General features: G+C 40.1%; 1 protein-coding gene across 10 annotated transcripts in view; it reads right to left on the bottom strand.

Moving 5' to 3' along the window:
• NOX4 (NADPH oxidase 4) overlaps window positions 1–17,397 on the bottom strand; it is a 93,995-nt gene that overhangs the window by 33,208 nt on the left and 43,390 nt on the right. For 5 of the 10 annotated variants that reach the window (XR_014931929.1, XM_015852362.3, XM_015852360.2 and 2 more), the window contains exons 12-13: window positions 16,162–16,222; window positions 242–323 (exon numbers count right to left, since the gene is read on the bottom strand). The exons of 1 other annotated variant lie outside the window; for it this stretch is intronic. Coding sequence is in view for 4 of the 9 variants with exons in the window: in XM_015852362.3 (XP_015707848.2) it covers window positions 242–323; window positions 16,162–16,222 (143 nt within the window). In the remaining 5 variants the exon portion in view is untranslated. The remainder of the gene's footprint in view (window positions 1–241; window positions 324–16,161; window positions 16,223–17,397) is intronic. 4 more of the 10 variants (XR_014931915.1, XR_014931924.1, XR_014931911.1 and 1 more) reach the window with 2 other exon arrangements.

Genomic DNA, 17,397 nt, shown 5'->3' with positions numbered 1-17,397 from the left:
AGGCAGCTTAATGTCTGCACTCTGCCACCACCTCCCCCTGACAGCTGGGCATGCTTGCTGAGCATGTCTGCTTCTTTCTGACACTGTTGAAAGACTGAAAATCTCTGTGCAAGTGTGGCTCCGTAACAGTTCTGCCCTAGGACTTCACACCAAAAGCATGCACAGTGCTATAAATGCTTCACCCTCCTTGGCTGCAAATAGATAAGGATTATATCTCTCACAAGAAGACAGCGTTACTTACTTGGGATAGCGCCTTTGCTGAAAGATGGGCAGAATCTCTGCATCTTGATTTGAATGTAGAAGCAGTAAATCCCGAAATCTCTCTGTCAGGACAAAGGAAAAAAACAACAAACCCAGACTGTGACTCTGCGTTTTATGTTCAGGCAACCAGTAAGCAAGCAGTAGGATAAGTGAACTCCCTTCTCCAGCACTGATTATTAGCAAAGGGCCAGGCTAAGTTTCTAGTGAAGATACTCTATATATCCACATAGACAAGACTCCTGAGACTAGAAATCACTCTTTCCTGTAAGCTCCTTTACTGGTATTTTAAAATGTTTTTGTTTCCATATAGTGCTGAACTCCAATAGTACTCTATAAAGTTTCTGAGGTCTGCATATGGGACTTTTGGGTATTGTACATAGCAAGAAATTGTCCCTGACTTGAGGAGATCAGTCTAAACACAAAGGAGGAACAACTAAAGCACTCAAAGATCATAGTAGTCTAAATGAATGCAAATTAATTCGTCTACATTAGATCAATATATAAGTCCTTGCGTAAAACTGACTCACTGACATTTCGAAGGAAGGCTGAAAGCGTGCATTGCTCTTTGCTCATTACTATTGCCTCAGTTTCAGCTGGGACAGAATTGTTTTATTTTAGCGTTTGGTATGAGGCTACATTTTGGTTCTAGGAGAAAAACCATGCTGATAACATATTGGTGGTTATAGCTGCTGCTAAACAGCATTGTACAGAGCCCAGATTACTGATAGCAAATGGCCCAAGGACCTGGAAGGGAGAATTAGGACAACTGACTTAAACAGGCCAAAGGGACATTCCATACCATAAGATATCGTGAGGAAGAAGTTTTGAAGTGCATGGGAGTTCATCTCACTCCTTTCTGCTGCTTGGGGGGGTTAGCTGGGCATCAGTTGTGGGGTAGTAAGCAACTGTTTGTGCATCATTTGTTATATACATGTTATATACACTCACACACACACATATATACACACACAGTCCTAACCATTATCCTTTTCTCTATTGTAGTAAATAGTTTTCTCTCAACCCACAAGTTCGATTTCTTTTTTCTTTCAGTTCTCTCCTTCACCTCACTTGGAAGGGGGTAGAGGCAGCAAACTGCTGGGTGGTGCTCAGTCACCTGTCAGGTTAAACCACAACTGTCTATTTCAAAACCATGGGGTCATTTACAGTAGCTAAGTTTTTCTAACTTGGCTTCTCTGACCAATAGGTGTGGGGGCAGCTGCTTTGGGTAGCTGCCCTTACTTGATGTTCTATGCGTAGCTCGATGTAAAAGAGAAGTGGGATCCGTACAAGCTTCTACCAGTATCAATTTCTCAGTTTGCTGTAGATGGGAGCTTCCTCAAATTCTCTTGATAGAAAGAAGAAGAAACACACGTCAAACTCCTTTAGCACAGTTCTCAGCTCTCCATTGCATGGGCATCCTCTGCTTCTTCTCATGCTCTGCAACTTTTATTTAACTACTCCTCCAGTAGCACAGATACTGTGGGATGCTGCTGATACACTTCCCACCTTGGCACCTCCTGCTTTTCCTGCAACATCTATATAACTTAAAGGATCCAGCTACAGAGTTTAAGCCGCTACCATCTGCTGAGCCACTACTGTTTCTAGCCTGTGTTGTGTGTAGTAGCTGTGCTACATGTTTCTCTAAACTAGTGATCTTTTCCATATACCATTCTCATTCTGGGAAGTGAACTTCCAACAAACGTAGACCATCCTTTCTCTGTATCCCTAGGTATCTCAAAACATCTTCCAAAATACTGTTTACAGCTAAGGATATCAGGGGATAGAGAATCAATTTAGATGACTCTTCCAGCTCCAAAAAGGAGTAATCTCCCACTTCTTTCAGTTTAGCATGTGATAGTTTTCTCAGCATTAACTTTTATGTATTATTATGTAATCACAGCTAAAATAGATCAACTTGGATACAATTCTGCTAAGTAACCATTTAAATGAATTTTTGCAAATGTCTCAAAGAAAATGGCAGCAATGAAGAAACAAGGATTAATACTTGCTACCTTCATTTCCACATCTCTTCAAATTCAACTTTTGAAGCATCTGTACCCATAAAACTCTTACCACATCTTCAAAGGTAGCTCTTAGCTTAGTCCCTGTACCCGCCTGGGAAAGAGACAGGATGTGGCCAACAACGATAAATATAATGACGTAAAGATGGAAGCGAAATTCATTGGGCGTTTGTCAAAGAAAATCCTGCTCACTGTCTTGACAAAAACCTTCCCACTGTTGTTATTTACCTCTTTATGAACTTTCAAGAAGAGGCAAAGATTTTTTTATTACCAGTCCCTTGACACATGGCAATACGCTGCATACCACTGGTGCCACTCCAGGAACTCTTTATAAATAGGCTTCCTATGAACAACAGCAGCCTTTGTATGTGTCTGGTGGAGGAGTTAGAGGAAGTTTTCAATGACAAACACTGAATAAGAGGACCTCCCTCCGTGACTAGAGTGTTTTGACCATCAGTACACGGTTTAAGCCACCACAATGAAGAATTTGATTAGTAAAATGTCTTCTTGGTTCCTGATCTATTTGTTTTTATCATGTACAGCCAGGTGAGAAAGCAATGGAGAACACTGGGAGAAACAGTCTCAGTTCAATACTGTGCAACACTGCAGTAAATTTAAGTGTGTCAGACTGGCCTAGCAAATGTTGCAAGAGCCTGTAATTTGGGAGGGACAAAACTCATCTCAAGTAGGGTGCAGACGTGTCTCACACCAGTGGTTTGCCTGCATCCAGGCTGGGAGCTATATTCCATCACCAACCTATATTCTCTGACTTCTTAGGGTTCTGCCCTTTCTCCTTGGCCTAGGCCTGGTGGCTGCATTCCGTAACTCAGTTCAGCAAGCTGCCATCTTGAGAATATTTCAAATAGCAATGAGACACTGCTGGCCAGTACTGGGGGTGAAAGCAGCCAAAGCATCTGAAATTGGCTTAAACAGCCCTCCTACTGGATCGTGTTTTAGTTAAAGTCATCTCTATTTTTTTTTTTTTTTTTTCTTTTCCTGCCCTATGGCAAATTTCCCAGGCAGACGTGTTTTCTTTTCACCATATGAATTTATCCATTTTTCCATGGCAACACATATGCTTATATGGTAGTATTCCACCTCATCTCACATATAACTTACAACTTATTCCAGTACGTCCTATAAATCTTAAGAGAAAGGGCACACTGAACAGAACTCTTTAGGATTAATTTCTGCACAGGATCATTATGTACAGGATTCACCCTTCAAGACTATGATATCCTCCATTACACATGAGCACACAGCTCAAAAGTCAAATTGGTACAAATGACACCACCGTCTTTAAGGACAATCCAGCAGTAGAATGAGGGAGGTGGTGAGAGACAAGACATACGCTTGATGCTTCTACAACAGTATATCAGAAGCCTAAAGCACACAAAGGGAATGCTTTTCAAATTACAATAACAAACAAACAAAGAAAAGCAAACAACCAACAAATCACAACATCTTCCAAGACGGACAAAGGTGGGAGATACAGGGGACAAGGGGATGTCAAAAAATGAAGATAGAATAGCTCTGGTGGAAGTGACCTTCTGAAATCATCGAGTCCAACTGCCTGACCTCTTCAAGGCTAACCAAAACTTGAAGTGTATTATCTAAATGTCTCTTGAACTGAAATTTATAGGACTTCTTCCACTTCTCCAAGAAGCTCATTCCAGTGTTCTGCCACCCTCATACTATAGAAATGGAACTGGAAAAACTAAATAGTGTTATCAGTTGTAAAGCACAGAACACTGCAGTCCAGAAATCTATTTGCCTACCGAAAGATCTCTCTATATAATTATACCTTTGAAAATTTAGCAGACATGTTTCTGTAATTAACCTTGGGTTTCTGCTGTCACTGGAGACACAAATCTCAGCTCCATCTTTCACTACATGGACATCTGTAAACTCTATAATTTCTACCTAAAAACATCTGCCTCTTGTTTTGCAAAATGCTGATTAGTCTGGAACCTTCTGAGTTATGGACACCTCCTCAGTGCCTTGGAGCTATAAAAAAAAATAATTAGGTCAGCTTTCTTAAAACTGCCAACGGCATTAGAAAAGATTTGAGACCCACTAATCTGTCTTGTTCTCAAGGTCTGTAAATTTGGAAATACTGTCATAAGAACTTCCTCGGTGCTTTAAAAAAAAAAAGGATTTAGGGAGATGCCTTTGCCAGTGTGAAGGGCTATAAAAATATGATGAGTAACAAGATGGGATAAAACCAAAACGTCCAATATTTTACTCTGACCTGTGACTTATTAATGGTCAGAATTTCTGAAGTAAAGCAAGTGTCATGTTAAACAGTTTTAGAGCTCAATGCTGTCAGAAATCCTGTGAGTTATACAGCAGCCCACTAGCAGAGCCGGGGATTTGTTAGACCTCTAAAGTTCAAAACCATTGTCCTAATGAAGAGATTTATTTTTTTTCTCAAATGTGCCATACTTGAAGAGTATTTCCTCCACAGGATTAAGAGTTTATTCCACAACACAGTAGAAGGTAGCTTTAACCTCAAAATATCATTATAAATACATGCTATGAGAGAAATGTTATTTGCACTGAATTTTATAGCAGTGAGTCCTACAATTGCTCCCTTTGGCTGTGAAGGGCTGTTCCTTCCTGTCTGAACTCCGTGACTCAACGCATGGAGGCTCAACTAGCTCTTTCTTCATTAGTGATGCACTTTGCACTTTCACAATGCGCCACAAGAAATGATGAGGCAATAGCTCTACCTCTCTTTATCTGAAAGTCATGATACTTGATGTAAAATACCCTTATATTCACCAAAGAAAAAGACTCTCAAAGTACTTACAGGCAGGGAGGCTCAGCTGAATTCTCTCTTTGTAATCTGTAATCTGATACAGAAACTAGAGAAAGCCCAACCTTTAAAAATCTACACAGAATTTTATCACTGAAATGAGCTACTCTCCAACTGTACAATTACTTCAGTACTATACAGCACTGCCAAGCTACAGAGGATATGCCTTTAAAAAGCTAAGCTTTACATGATTTTTCTATTAAGCCCTTGGATTCTCTTTGAAGTACTTGTCCAATTGTCCACCTAAACCTCTTCATCCCTTCCACATCCTCTGCCAAGGAATTCCAAGGCGTTTCTTCATTTTCTGTAATAAAGCCCTCTGCATGCAGAAATGGTGGTACATTTGCCTTGAGAGATATGTGAGGCTTTTAAATTACTGTTACACTAGTTTTTGGATTAACGGAATGCTACTTTATTTGGAAGCTGCAAAGAGAAAAAACTCCATTTGCCATGCTTGTTAATAACAGGGCACAATTAGCATAATCCCTTCAGCTCGTCACATAAATAAATAAATAAATAAATAAAAACATTAAAAACAAAAAAGAAATTATAAAAACTTGTTCCTTTAATTATAGATTTTTCTGTTTTTAAACCTGTTACAGCTGAGCTGCAGAGATATTCACACAGTGCGAGTGAAATCCTCGAGGGAAAGCCCTGTGCTGTCAAGGCTGCCAGCAGCCACTTAGCAGAGCACAGCAAAGCATCTCAGCTTCATCTCCAAAACCACGTGGGTGTCTGGCATCTTCCTTGAGGAAACAGCACTTACAGTGCCCACAGTGAGTAAGGGAATATGTTAAGTTTATGTGAAGGGATGGAATTTAAAACTGTTTCTTGCAACGAAGAGCACAAATTGCCCACTGGTTTATTCCATTTGCTCTTACAAGAGGCTTCTCAGAGGATCTAGGTGCGCTAACCGTGTGCTAATTGTCACAGCAGCCATTTCAGCAAACCTCAACCAGGCAAAGACTGCTGGAACTCTTCCTCAAGCCCAAATCCCTCTTTCAATGCTCAAAAATGGGCCCACAGCCCTCTGTAAACTCCCTTCCTAAGCCCCCGGTTCTCGAACAAACAGCAACATAACTATTTGCATTCATACCCCTTTTCTCACGCTTTCTCCCATCCACATGACCACAGCATTTAGTGCAGCAACACTTAAATGTTATAGCTTAAAAATAAGTCACAGATCCAAACAGTTTATCAACAGTGTCCACCATATAGGCTTCTCTCAAATTACCAGGCACACAACAATGCTTTGCATAAAGCTATGTCTGAATTTTACTCTCTCTAGACGGTCAAACATTTTGAATCCAAACTTTACTAAAGATAACATCATGAGATTTTAAGACAGAGAAAAAAAAGCAAACAATAAAAGGTGAATATCTATATATCTACATATCTAAATGCTGGAAGGAAAAGGAATTATACCCATAGTCATGTAAATAACATTTAGTATTTCATGCAAATCACAATGACAGTAGAGTTCACTCGTGTCTCTCTCTTTCCCCACTTAAGAGTTGCCAACCTAAACTGTATCTGCCATGATGCAAGTGCCTTCCCCTCCAGGAGAGGTCACAGCACATTATTGCAAATACATCCTACAGCACCCTGATGGAGCTGTAGGTGTCCCTGTTTGTTTCAGGGGAGTTGGACTAAATGGCCTTTAAAAGTCCCTTCCAACTCAAATAATTCTATGATTCTGTGAAATCTGGAACTCAGCCAACAGAAGATACGGAAAGCTGGAGACATACAAATCCTAACAGGCAGTGGGGACAGCCTTTACAAGTGATATTTTTGGCCTCGAGACGGTGTTTTTGGCAAGCTGAATTTTTGGAAAAACAAATATTATTTCTCATGGAAACAGTAAATCAGCTTCTAAAAAACTACGGGGTGAAGGAGGGCATCTGCTATTTATTTACCAAGTCCTGCTCATATTTCTCAACCCCTACCCTTCCCTCCCCCCCCACCCCCCCAAAAAAAAAACAAAAAAAACCCATAAAAATAAGAGGAAATATTACTGTATTCCCTGCTGTTTGCTTGCACTTTTCTGCCTCTTCATCAAACCTGCTGAAGGTTTTGCATGCCTGAAGGCCTGACAGTTTTTTTTTCTGGCTATTTCAGCTGATTTAATAAAAGATATTACCTCTCTCTGCAAAACTTGCACCTCATGGAATATTATTCCACTACAGAGTACTCTGGGCTAATCTGGTATGAATGTCACAAACAGTATAAATAAAAAGCATCACAATATCCTTTTTTAAGCAAGCTCCGTGACTTTACTCCTATGTATAGCAAGAAGTGGTTTAAATAAAGAGGAAGAACACTAAGGCTGAGCTGCAGAAATGTGGGTTACAATGTCAGTGAAAAATATACAGGCATCATCCTGTGTTCACCTACTGCCTTTCATACCAGCATGTTGTTAATGAACAAGAAGGCACACTCTGCTTCACACATCCCACTGCACAACACTGCAATCCTATTTACATTTTGGCTATGGGAATTCCAGCCTATGAATTCCCTCCTACAAACTCTCCTTGAAGCACATGAGTTAATAATTAGATGATTGAGCCATTTGTCTCATTTGGGAATGTCACATTCAGCACGTAACAGGAGTCATTTCAAATTTCACTCATGAACCAGAAAATGTAAATATCTACTTTGCAGAATCTCACTCTCTATACAGTGTTTAAGGCATTTCTGCTTTGCTCCCTGGCAAAGCCTGAGAGATAAAAAGCAGGTTTTAGTTACAAATGGATTCAGTGGACTGACAGTCACAGAAGGAATTTGTGCTATTAAGAAATGGATGGCACTGGCAGTTTCATTCCAACCCCACTAGGAATGAGCTCCCACATCTCTCTTCTGCACCCTTCTGACACAAAGGGACACGAAGTTCATAGCCCAGTACAGAGCTCTGCTTGGCATGTGGCTTAGTACGTGGTTTAAGCTTGTACAAAAAGCATAGCTATAATCCTTGTAAAGTAAACCTTTCTGTTCTGTTTACTGCAGAAGCCAAAACACCTATACTGCCAAGTATGTAAACCTGATGTTGGCCCAGGGTCAGGACAGTGCTTTCAGTGCATGTTCTGAGGTTTGGCTGGTAAAGGAAGAATGGTAAGTAATATCTCTGAGGCTGTCACACTCATTTTTATCCACAGGAATCTTATTTCCGCCGTTGGTAATTATATAGTTGGGTGGTGACAGGTTTTTTATAACCTTTATGATTGAATGGGATAAACCTCCTGGGGAAGTCTGGGATAGAGAAGAGTTGTGGTTACAAGATACTCCTCAAAAATTCTTGGATCACAGGCTGTATGCCACATAGAAAAACTCTTCAGCTGCTGCTTGATGAATCAACACACATGTAAAAGTCAAAGTCTAGATGGAGCAACATGGAAATGTGTGTGACAGTGGAAAGCTGGATTGCCAAGGGATAGAGGGAACCAAAGCTGAATCTGCCTAATCTGCCTCTTCAGAAGAGAACTAGCACTGACTTTAATGCATCTTGGAACAAAAAGATTTTCAAGCTGATCATTGCTGTTTTGATGTGGTATGGAGTTCCGGATGAGGACAAACAGCTGGCCAAAAGCAGCGGGGTACTTATCCTTAGAGTGAAGGAGAAAGGAAAAAGCTATAAAGGATCACAGAATAAATTAGATACAAGAACCCTTACCAGAACTTGAACATTACTATCATGCCTATAAGGAGCTAAGCAGTATTTGGTATTTAGATAATATTAAAATGCGACTCGTCTATTATTAAATCATGGTATCATTTGCAATATTGTCAAGAGTTTCATTAAACACACCACCGTGCTTCTGTACTGAACACAGAACAAATTCAGATCACATGATAATACCCTCACTCTTCCCATCCAGTTGTTAGATAAGACATCAGCAGAAATAAGGTGACAGGTAGGAGAAACCAAAGATTAATGAGCAATTCAAGACAGCATGATAAACAGTCATCTGAGAGGGCCATCAATCACAACCGTTGGCAATTTGTATGTTAACAGAGTGCTACACTTCATATCATCCCCACAGCCCACATCAGTGATGACGCTGCTATTGAACAGTGAGTCCAATTCAGTATTTCAAAGGAATATTGGAAGTTGAGAGAGTAAAAAACTGGCACTGGAACAGGTTGTCCAGAGAAACTGGGATGCCCCATCCCAGGAAATGTTCAAGGCCAAGTCGGATGGGGCCCAGATTTTGTGCAAGGTTTTGCTGCCCACAGTAGGGAGCTGGAACTAAATGGTCTTTAAAGTTCCTTCCACCCAAACAATTCTATGATTCTGTGATTTTATGGAAACAATAAATCATGGGAGCCACCACAGAGTTGAACTTCACGCACAGAAAGATCCCGCAGACATCCAAAGGCTGAAACTAAAAAATACGCTGACTAATTCAATCCCAAATTTAGTTTCTGGCTTATGCGAGCTTCTCTATAGAAATTCATCCACGAAATTCTAAAGCATCATGAAGGAACTGGGAGAATATATATGTAACTGTCCCTTCTGCTTATGGAGTTTACAGACATCAGCAGTTTCTACAGCAGTTATTCCAATTCTTTCGACATTCCCAATTTGAAACACTATTTTCCTAATTAACTACAGAACTATCACAGTCTGTTAGGAAAGGGTGGCAGAAATAAACCTCTTCAAGCTAATTTTAAGATATTTTAACTAACAATTGTGATAGCTCCCATTTTCAAGTCTGAAATGTGTTTGCATTTTTCATCTGCCCCTGAGGGAGAAGCTTCACTGAACTGAGAACAAACAAGAAGTTGGTCTGGAAGGCACTGCCCAACAAAACCTGAGAGGCATCCAAGCAAGTGGGCTACTGCCTCAGGGTAACACATGCATGAAAAGCTGGCATTTTTATGTCAACTCTCCCATTCCTCTGGAAACCATTACTCATCTGTTAAAGGTGTTCATACAAAGGAACCATGAAGTCCAGCTAGACTTCACATATTAAGTGCCTGAAGCAGCTTTGATCCTCTGCACAGAAACTACCACAAGAATGAGACCCCCATATGCATGAATCCAAAGAACTGGCAACTCTAGAGCAGCAACTTCATCTTCTCAACAAATCAAACACTGCAAAGAAACACAGGTTACTATAGCAAAAAGCCCACTCACGTACATCTCTTGGAGCCTTCCTATCCTGTAACTCTATTTTCAAGGTGAAGCATGGGTTGTCTTTTTTCTGTTTCCACTACATTCATTTAATTCCCATAGGTTGTTACATGCTAGTGAGCCCCAGAGCAGGAGCTTAGTAACAGAGTTACACATAACAAGGTGTATAAAGAAAGGACTTAGGAAACTTCAAGGCAACCTTCTGTCTGAAGGTTCTGACTGCTCAAATCAGAGACAATATAAATTATACTGGGTTTGGTATTCAATCTGCTGCAGTTCAAGTGTTCAACAATCCTCAGCTGGAGTCAAAACTTCAGACATGTTCTTTCAGCAATAACTCTTTATCCGGGGAAAAGGGGTTTTCAGCACGCAGCCAGTGAACTGAATCTGTTATCTTCCTTTTACTCCATTCCCCTAATCCTGCCTTTAATGAGCTGTTTACATGCATAAATAAAAAGATAATGAATGCTAATAGCACTGAAGAATAGAACTAGTATTCTTTCTAGCACATTTTGGCTAATTATATTGTTAAGGTATTTTAACCTCCCAGTAATGTAACAGTACTACTTTTATTACTAATATCAAATTATGTAAAAGAAACACAATTAAACCTTTTAAGCACTCAATTCTGAAATCTTCCTTAGAAGCATAAGTAGGATTCATTGAGAAGATAAGAATCAGCAGTCATAAAACATAAGAGAAAAAAATAACATCTCTTCCATCTCTGCCTTCAGCTTTCTGGAATGAACAACGCTACCACAACATTAACACCTTTACACCCTGCCAGGAATCCCATGGAATGACTAAACACAACAAAATTCATGTTACTATGGAATGAGAAAAGCCCAAACAGAGCTGGAGGTAACAGGAAATGAAGTGAGCAACTGCTCATTAGAAGTGACTAGACAGCTTTAGAGAACCTTGGTAGCAATGACAGTGACCCCAGGACAACCCTGTCACATCCTGCTGGCAGACTGTAGTCATATTATTCCTTCTCATCACCTTCTGCTTCACACTCCTCTTGTGAAATAAGATCCACTAGGAATATGGCTGATACTGTCAGAGTGACCCACTATTTCAGTGTCTTTCCAACTATTCCCTGCATTACTAAATACTATTTCTTTGCTAGCTCCCACACCAGCTAAGGGCAGCAATGTGTAGTGCACTTCAGATCTTCTCTATATTAGGAGCTTCAAGGTATTATGAGGGTAATTAAGATAGTCCACAAAGATATGACAAAATCTCACTGTTCAGATAGTTTAGGTTATGCCTCCTTCAGGGCTAATTAGAAGGCATGTTTATTTTCATCCGGAGAGCAGTCAAAAAATCCTTAGTCTATCGCCAACAGGTCAAACAACTGCATTACAAATTATTCCTGTTTAAAAATAAGAATTCTGTGTTGTGTACTCCCTTGCTGAGATTTTAGTTGATAGAGGGTTACAGAAGATCCATGCTTTCACACATTTGCCATGTTCTGAGAAAAGAATCATAGAATCTTAGAATGGCCTGGGTTGAAAAGGAACACAATGATCATCCAGTTCCAACCCCCTGATACATGCAGGGTCACCCACCACCAGACCAGGCTGCCCAGAGCCACATCCAGCCTGGCCTTGAATGCCTCCATGGATGGGGCATCCACAACCTCCTTGGGCAACCTGTTCCAGTGTGTCACTGTTATTTTCAACTGAATAGTATTTTTCTTTCCCCTGAAATTACTTGTTCCAAACCTGGATCTTCCAGAAAAAAAAAAAAGAAAAAAAAAAAGACTATGACAGTATCTGATAAAAAACCATAACCTGAAGGACCTCATGACCTTGCCTACCCTCATCTCCAGCAGGAAGAGTTAAGATAAGATACCTGTTTTCTGATGAGACATAGTTTTCTACAGTACTGCAGATCAATACACTAAAATAAGTAGGTCTCTCCAAAAGTAACGTTTCTTATTTACATCCATGGAAACTACAACAGTAGAAAGAGCAAAACAGCACTGTTTCCCAAAGCAAATTCTCAGCTATAAAACACAATTCCTTGATATAGTCATGGATGATGAAGAAAGCTATAAGCTCAAGTTCAGAAGTATGGCTGTGCATGGCTGTTCAGAGTATGACTTATTTCTCACATCACCACCACCACTGTTTGGCTTCCAGCAATGCTCATAAAATAGGAGGCATTACTTTTGGGGCATCTCCCATAGATCTGTTGTGGTTCTTGCTCAGCATCTCATGTTGCCACAGTGTTTACTAAGCTGAAAGAATGGAAGTCTCAGATTTAATGGGTCCTATTAAAGTGCTATTATGGGGCATTCATAATTGATACCTTGCTGCTTAGAATGGCGGACAGCTTTTGCAAATACTCTCCAGGATCATAACCACCTGAACAGCAGGATGATTTCACTACAAGACAAAAATGACTGTAGAGCACAGAACAGCAGCAGTGTTTTAAACACAATCCCATCTCAATTTCTACCAGAAACAGCCTGCAGCATAACGGCAATGTTTTACTGCCTTAAATCATGCAGTTCACCACGACAGTTCTGAGTGCTGCCTGCTTGTTTCCCCACAAAAACATGTTGCACGGCTTCAAAAGCCTGTTATTTCAACACTGTCAATACCACTTTCTGTCTAGCACCCTGAAGTCTGGCCAGTAAATGAGACACACTGTCTTGCATTGCTGTGTTTTCACTGCTCTTGAGAGGCTGGACACATCAAGCACAGTCCGTGGGTTCTCTCCTTTTCCCTCCAGAGGTGTCAGATGGAATGTCAGCTTTCAGACTAAACAAGTGGCACTTGAGGCAGCAGTGAGAAGAGCAGAAACACACCATGACAGGTGACAACGCTAGGACAAACCAGGAGTCAAGTGAGGAAAAAACAACTTAAAATCCTTTCATAAATACTAAGGCTCCAAATTTCTCAAAGCTGACTGAGAAAAAGGTAACCAAAAAGATATGAGAGAAACAGAATAGGTGTTTAGAAGAGTCATTAATAGCAAAATCAGCTAATTAGCTCATCTACAGATCTCACTACAGATTCATACAGTAAGCCTTGCAGAGACACCAGTGATCATTGTGTCAATCATGGTTTAAAGCCATCACCCACCAGCACTACCTGCTGGGCAGCTGCACTATAAGACATGCTGGTGTAGCTCAGAATGAGAGCTAGTTCAAGCTGCATGGCTTCACATTTGACATTACCAGACATCAGCCACCAGAAACCCACAGTAAGTACAGGGATGCCCAGAGAGGTGATGGATACCCCATCCCTGGAGACACTCAAGGCTGGATGTGGCTCTGCACAACCTGGTTGAGCTGCAGATGTCCCTGTTCAGTGCAGAAGGGTTTAACAATGTGACCTTTAAAGATCCCTTCCAACACAAACTGTTCTATGATTCTATGACTTACTTAAGCACGTGTCTGAAACAGCAATAATTACATTATCATTCTTCAGCAGGTTTGTAGGAGCTATGCGTAAGATCCACTAATTCTACCATAACACAGACAAAAAATGACAGATCTCAGATTTATATTGGAAATATACACAATGCTTCTGAGAAGCGCAGGTTCTCAAGTGTTCTGAGGTCAGACACCTCCATTTGATTTCAATAAAGCAAGAAATACATCACTTAGTGGATCTGGATTACTCTTAGCTTTGTGAAGATCTTAGAGATACAATTTCTGAAGATTCGTTCTTTCTTCCTTATTTCTTCTGTCCAACATCTTGTGATATTCAAATCATGGCTTTAAAAAGCAAATAATTATATATATTGCCTTAAAAACCCACTATGTACTTGTTTCTATGCAAAAAGAAAAATAATAATTCTCAAGGGACTGTTTTTTTTTTCAGAAGCTGATGATTCCAAGTTACTGGATATCTACAGTTACATGCACTGGGATATGGACAATAATTGGCATTATTTAACAGCCACATCTCACCAGTAGCTGATAATTCTATTACCCCTTATCTTTCCTCTTGACACACAGTTGCTTTCCCAGCTGACAAAATACAATCACTAAGGCCACAAGGTATTCCATTCAATTTTCAAAACACGAGACTCAGTGTCAGAGACTTGACCTGAAACATAACTTACAGAATTGATTTGCCAGCATTGTGCTTTCAGCCCCAGCTCATGTCCTTACAGCTAATGGAAGGCAATAGTTCTTTCTGTATGTCTTTCAGGTGCAGGCAGCAGAAACTGAACTCAGTGAGGAGAGCAACATCTCAAATGAACCAATTCTTCCCTGTATTTCACACCGTATCTGCACTCTTCTTGCATCTCTTTAATTTAAGCCTGTAATTGAGATCTCTAAAATAAATTGCTAACTCTCTTTGGTATCATGCATAAACTGTCAGGAAAGTGAAAATGTGATACATAGAGAATCTGAATAAATAGGATAAAAGCTGAGGGAATAGGTTGTGAGGAGCTTAAATGACAGAATGCTGAATAAAAACTTTCGCAGCCCAATATCCTGTCTCTGGGAGTAACCATTAAAATATGATTAAGAAAGATTATAAGGAACATGGCAAATGTCTCAGTACATCTTTAGTATTCTCCTCTAACAGTCAGAGGATTAGAGACCATTAATTGTTAGAGGGCTTAAGGGAATGAGTGAGAAGAGGGCTGTTTGGTATCGATGCAGGGTAAACAGCCTGCTTCCTGACAGCACATTTGACCCAGGGGGAGATATCCCTGCGTAGCTATACCACAACAAATGCTCTTTGTATTGTAACAGTATTTTGAGTTCTACTTAGGTCAATTTCTACAGCCCTGCTTAGGCAGACCTGCTTCATAATGAAGAATATAGATACTGAGCTGGAAGAAAAACATTTGAATATTATTAAAGAGCAATTCACAGCACTGAGGGAGCGACTTCAAAGATGCCACTTCTTCACTTGGAAAACTCTGTCTAGGACTTCTCCACTCCATTTGGGGTTCATACTGTACTGTCCCAACCCAGGTAGGAGGAGTGTACAAAAAGAGCATACTGAGGCAGAATAAAGACCAGTTAGGCCCATACTCTGCCATTGTCAGACCAATATCTTGCATTTTAAGAAAGGACAGAAAACTGGGGTGATTATATGTACAAATGGCATTACCCTCTCAACCTTTTCCTTTTAAAGTTTCAGATACTTCCACAGCTGAGTACACACCTGGACCAGAAACTAGAACAGACACTGATGCACTTATTTTCCCTGAACTGGTCTAATTCATTTCAGGGTTTAGTTTGACTCCATTCCACAAAAAACAAGAGCCAAAACAAATTAACACGGAAAACATTGCTTCGTAGGAAACAAACAAGATGGTGTTGTTTATTTATCTTCTTTACAAGGAAATGCTATGCTAAGCAAAAAGAAAGTCAGCTGCCAAGCAATGATGACAACTAGCACTTGAGTATACAACTGTACTGGGAGCAGGAAATTAACATTTTCCTCTGCAGGGAATCTCGGTTTACACCTTTGGTCTGGAGGACATTCAGAGAGCAATGGAAGAGCATGGAAGAACATGAAAGCAACCTGTAATCTCACTGTTCCATGGGTGTTAATTAACCTGGCAGCCATTCAAATCACTGGCATTAAAATCCTCTTATCTGAGAGCTGCACATTTCAGCATTTCGGCAGTCTCTGCTATGTACAGAGGCACTGTACAAGGGCAGCAGGCTACCAAAAAAATAGGAAAAAGAGGCAGAAGCTTGAGGATGACTGCAAATCATTAAACTGTGATCAGAACATCTGTTAGTAGTTGGAGAAACATGCTATCTGGAGAAATTCACATCTCAATAAAGCAAAGGTGCATCAAGAATGTAATAAGAACATCTTTGAGAAAACAAGCATAAATGTTCTCTAGTGAAAGTGTGCTGTGATTGAGCAGAACTATGCTGAAGCCAGAAAGTTTGAATAAAGATAATTCCTTTCAGAGACCAATGTTTTTCTACATACCTGTCCAGTCTCCCACTACTTTAAGGTGGACCCCAAACGTTGCTTTGGAATCTGTAGGGCACTAAAAATATTAAATATATTAAGGACCAATTCCAAGTAATGAGAAAGTAAACAACAACAACAAAAAAATAAATACATTCAAAATACAGTTGTTAAGACAGAATCTGTTGTAAATAGGTCATTCCTGAGGAGCCCTATCAGCAGCTACTCCCTTTATAAAACAGGTCTAGCACCAGTATGGTTCTTCCACTCAATCTTAACCCTTTCACCTGCTTACCTGGAGGTACAACTTGGAACAACCACTTCACTAAGCATTACTCAGCAATGATAACAATTAAGGATAGAGCAGCACAAAAGTACATCCCCCTCCTACCCTTACCATTCAATATCAGGAACTGCCCCAACACCCCTAAATCAAGGCATTTAAGGAAACACCTTTCCATTTAGAGATTTCTGTTTTTTTTCAGTGTCAGGGCTCCTAATTTCAAGCTGATCACTTTCACACAAAAGCTGTTGCTTTATTTTATACTAAAACTGAGATTATGATGCCCTTTACAAGAGCTTAGAGCCTGCAAAGGAAGAACATCAGATTGCACAACACACAATAAAATCATTTTGCAGACACTATGCTCTCACTTTGCACCTATGGCTTCATGTCAGGGATACTTAAATGTAACTATCAACAAAGGAATTGTTATTTACAATCTTATTTATGCCATGATATCTAGAAACTTCCAGTCATGCCACGTCAAAGGTCTAAGGAGTCACCTCAGTTTGACTCCTTGTTAGCCACAGGGAGAGCTCAAACTTGGTGGCTGGACAATTTCTTCTGAGACACCAAATGATTTCACACACGAACAGGACAAGCGTTACTCCTCAAAGATTCTTCACTTTCCTTCTATAAATCAACACTATTAATTTCGCTTTGACGAAAGACACTACTACTGTATCTTCCCTAGAATCTTCCCTAGAATCTGCTAACGACTGATCTAAGGTCCATCATGCATTCAACACCCAATCAATGACACTTGATCTCTGTTTCCTCCTGCTACAGACAAATACAAACACCAAGAGAAAGCTGAAACGCATGGAACATATCTGCATTATAAATAAAAGAAGCTCAGGGAAGCCAAGCACTGAAGCCTCAATCATCTACCAAATTTGTGAGGACATTTTTTCAACCATTTCCAGCATTAAATCAGTCTCAGATAAACATGGAGTGGGAAACCACTGGCC

Source organism: Coturnix japonica, chromosome 1 (assembly GCF_054131305.1).
Source record: "Coturnix japonica strain WE chromosome 1, WE-NBRP24, whole genome shotgun sequence".
NCBI classification, from domain to species: domain Eukaryota; kingdom Metazoa; phylum Chordata; class Aves; order Galliformes; family Phasianidae; genus Coturnix; species Coturnix japonica.
This window is presented reverse-complemented; position numbering and strand designations above follow the sequence as displayed.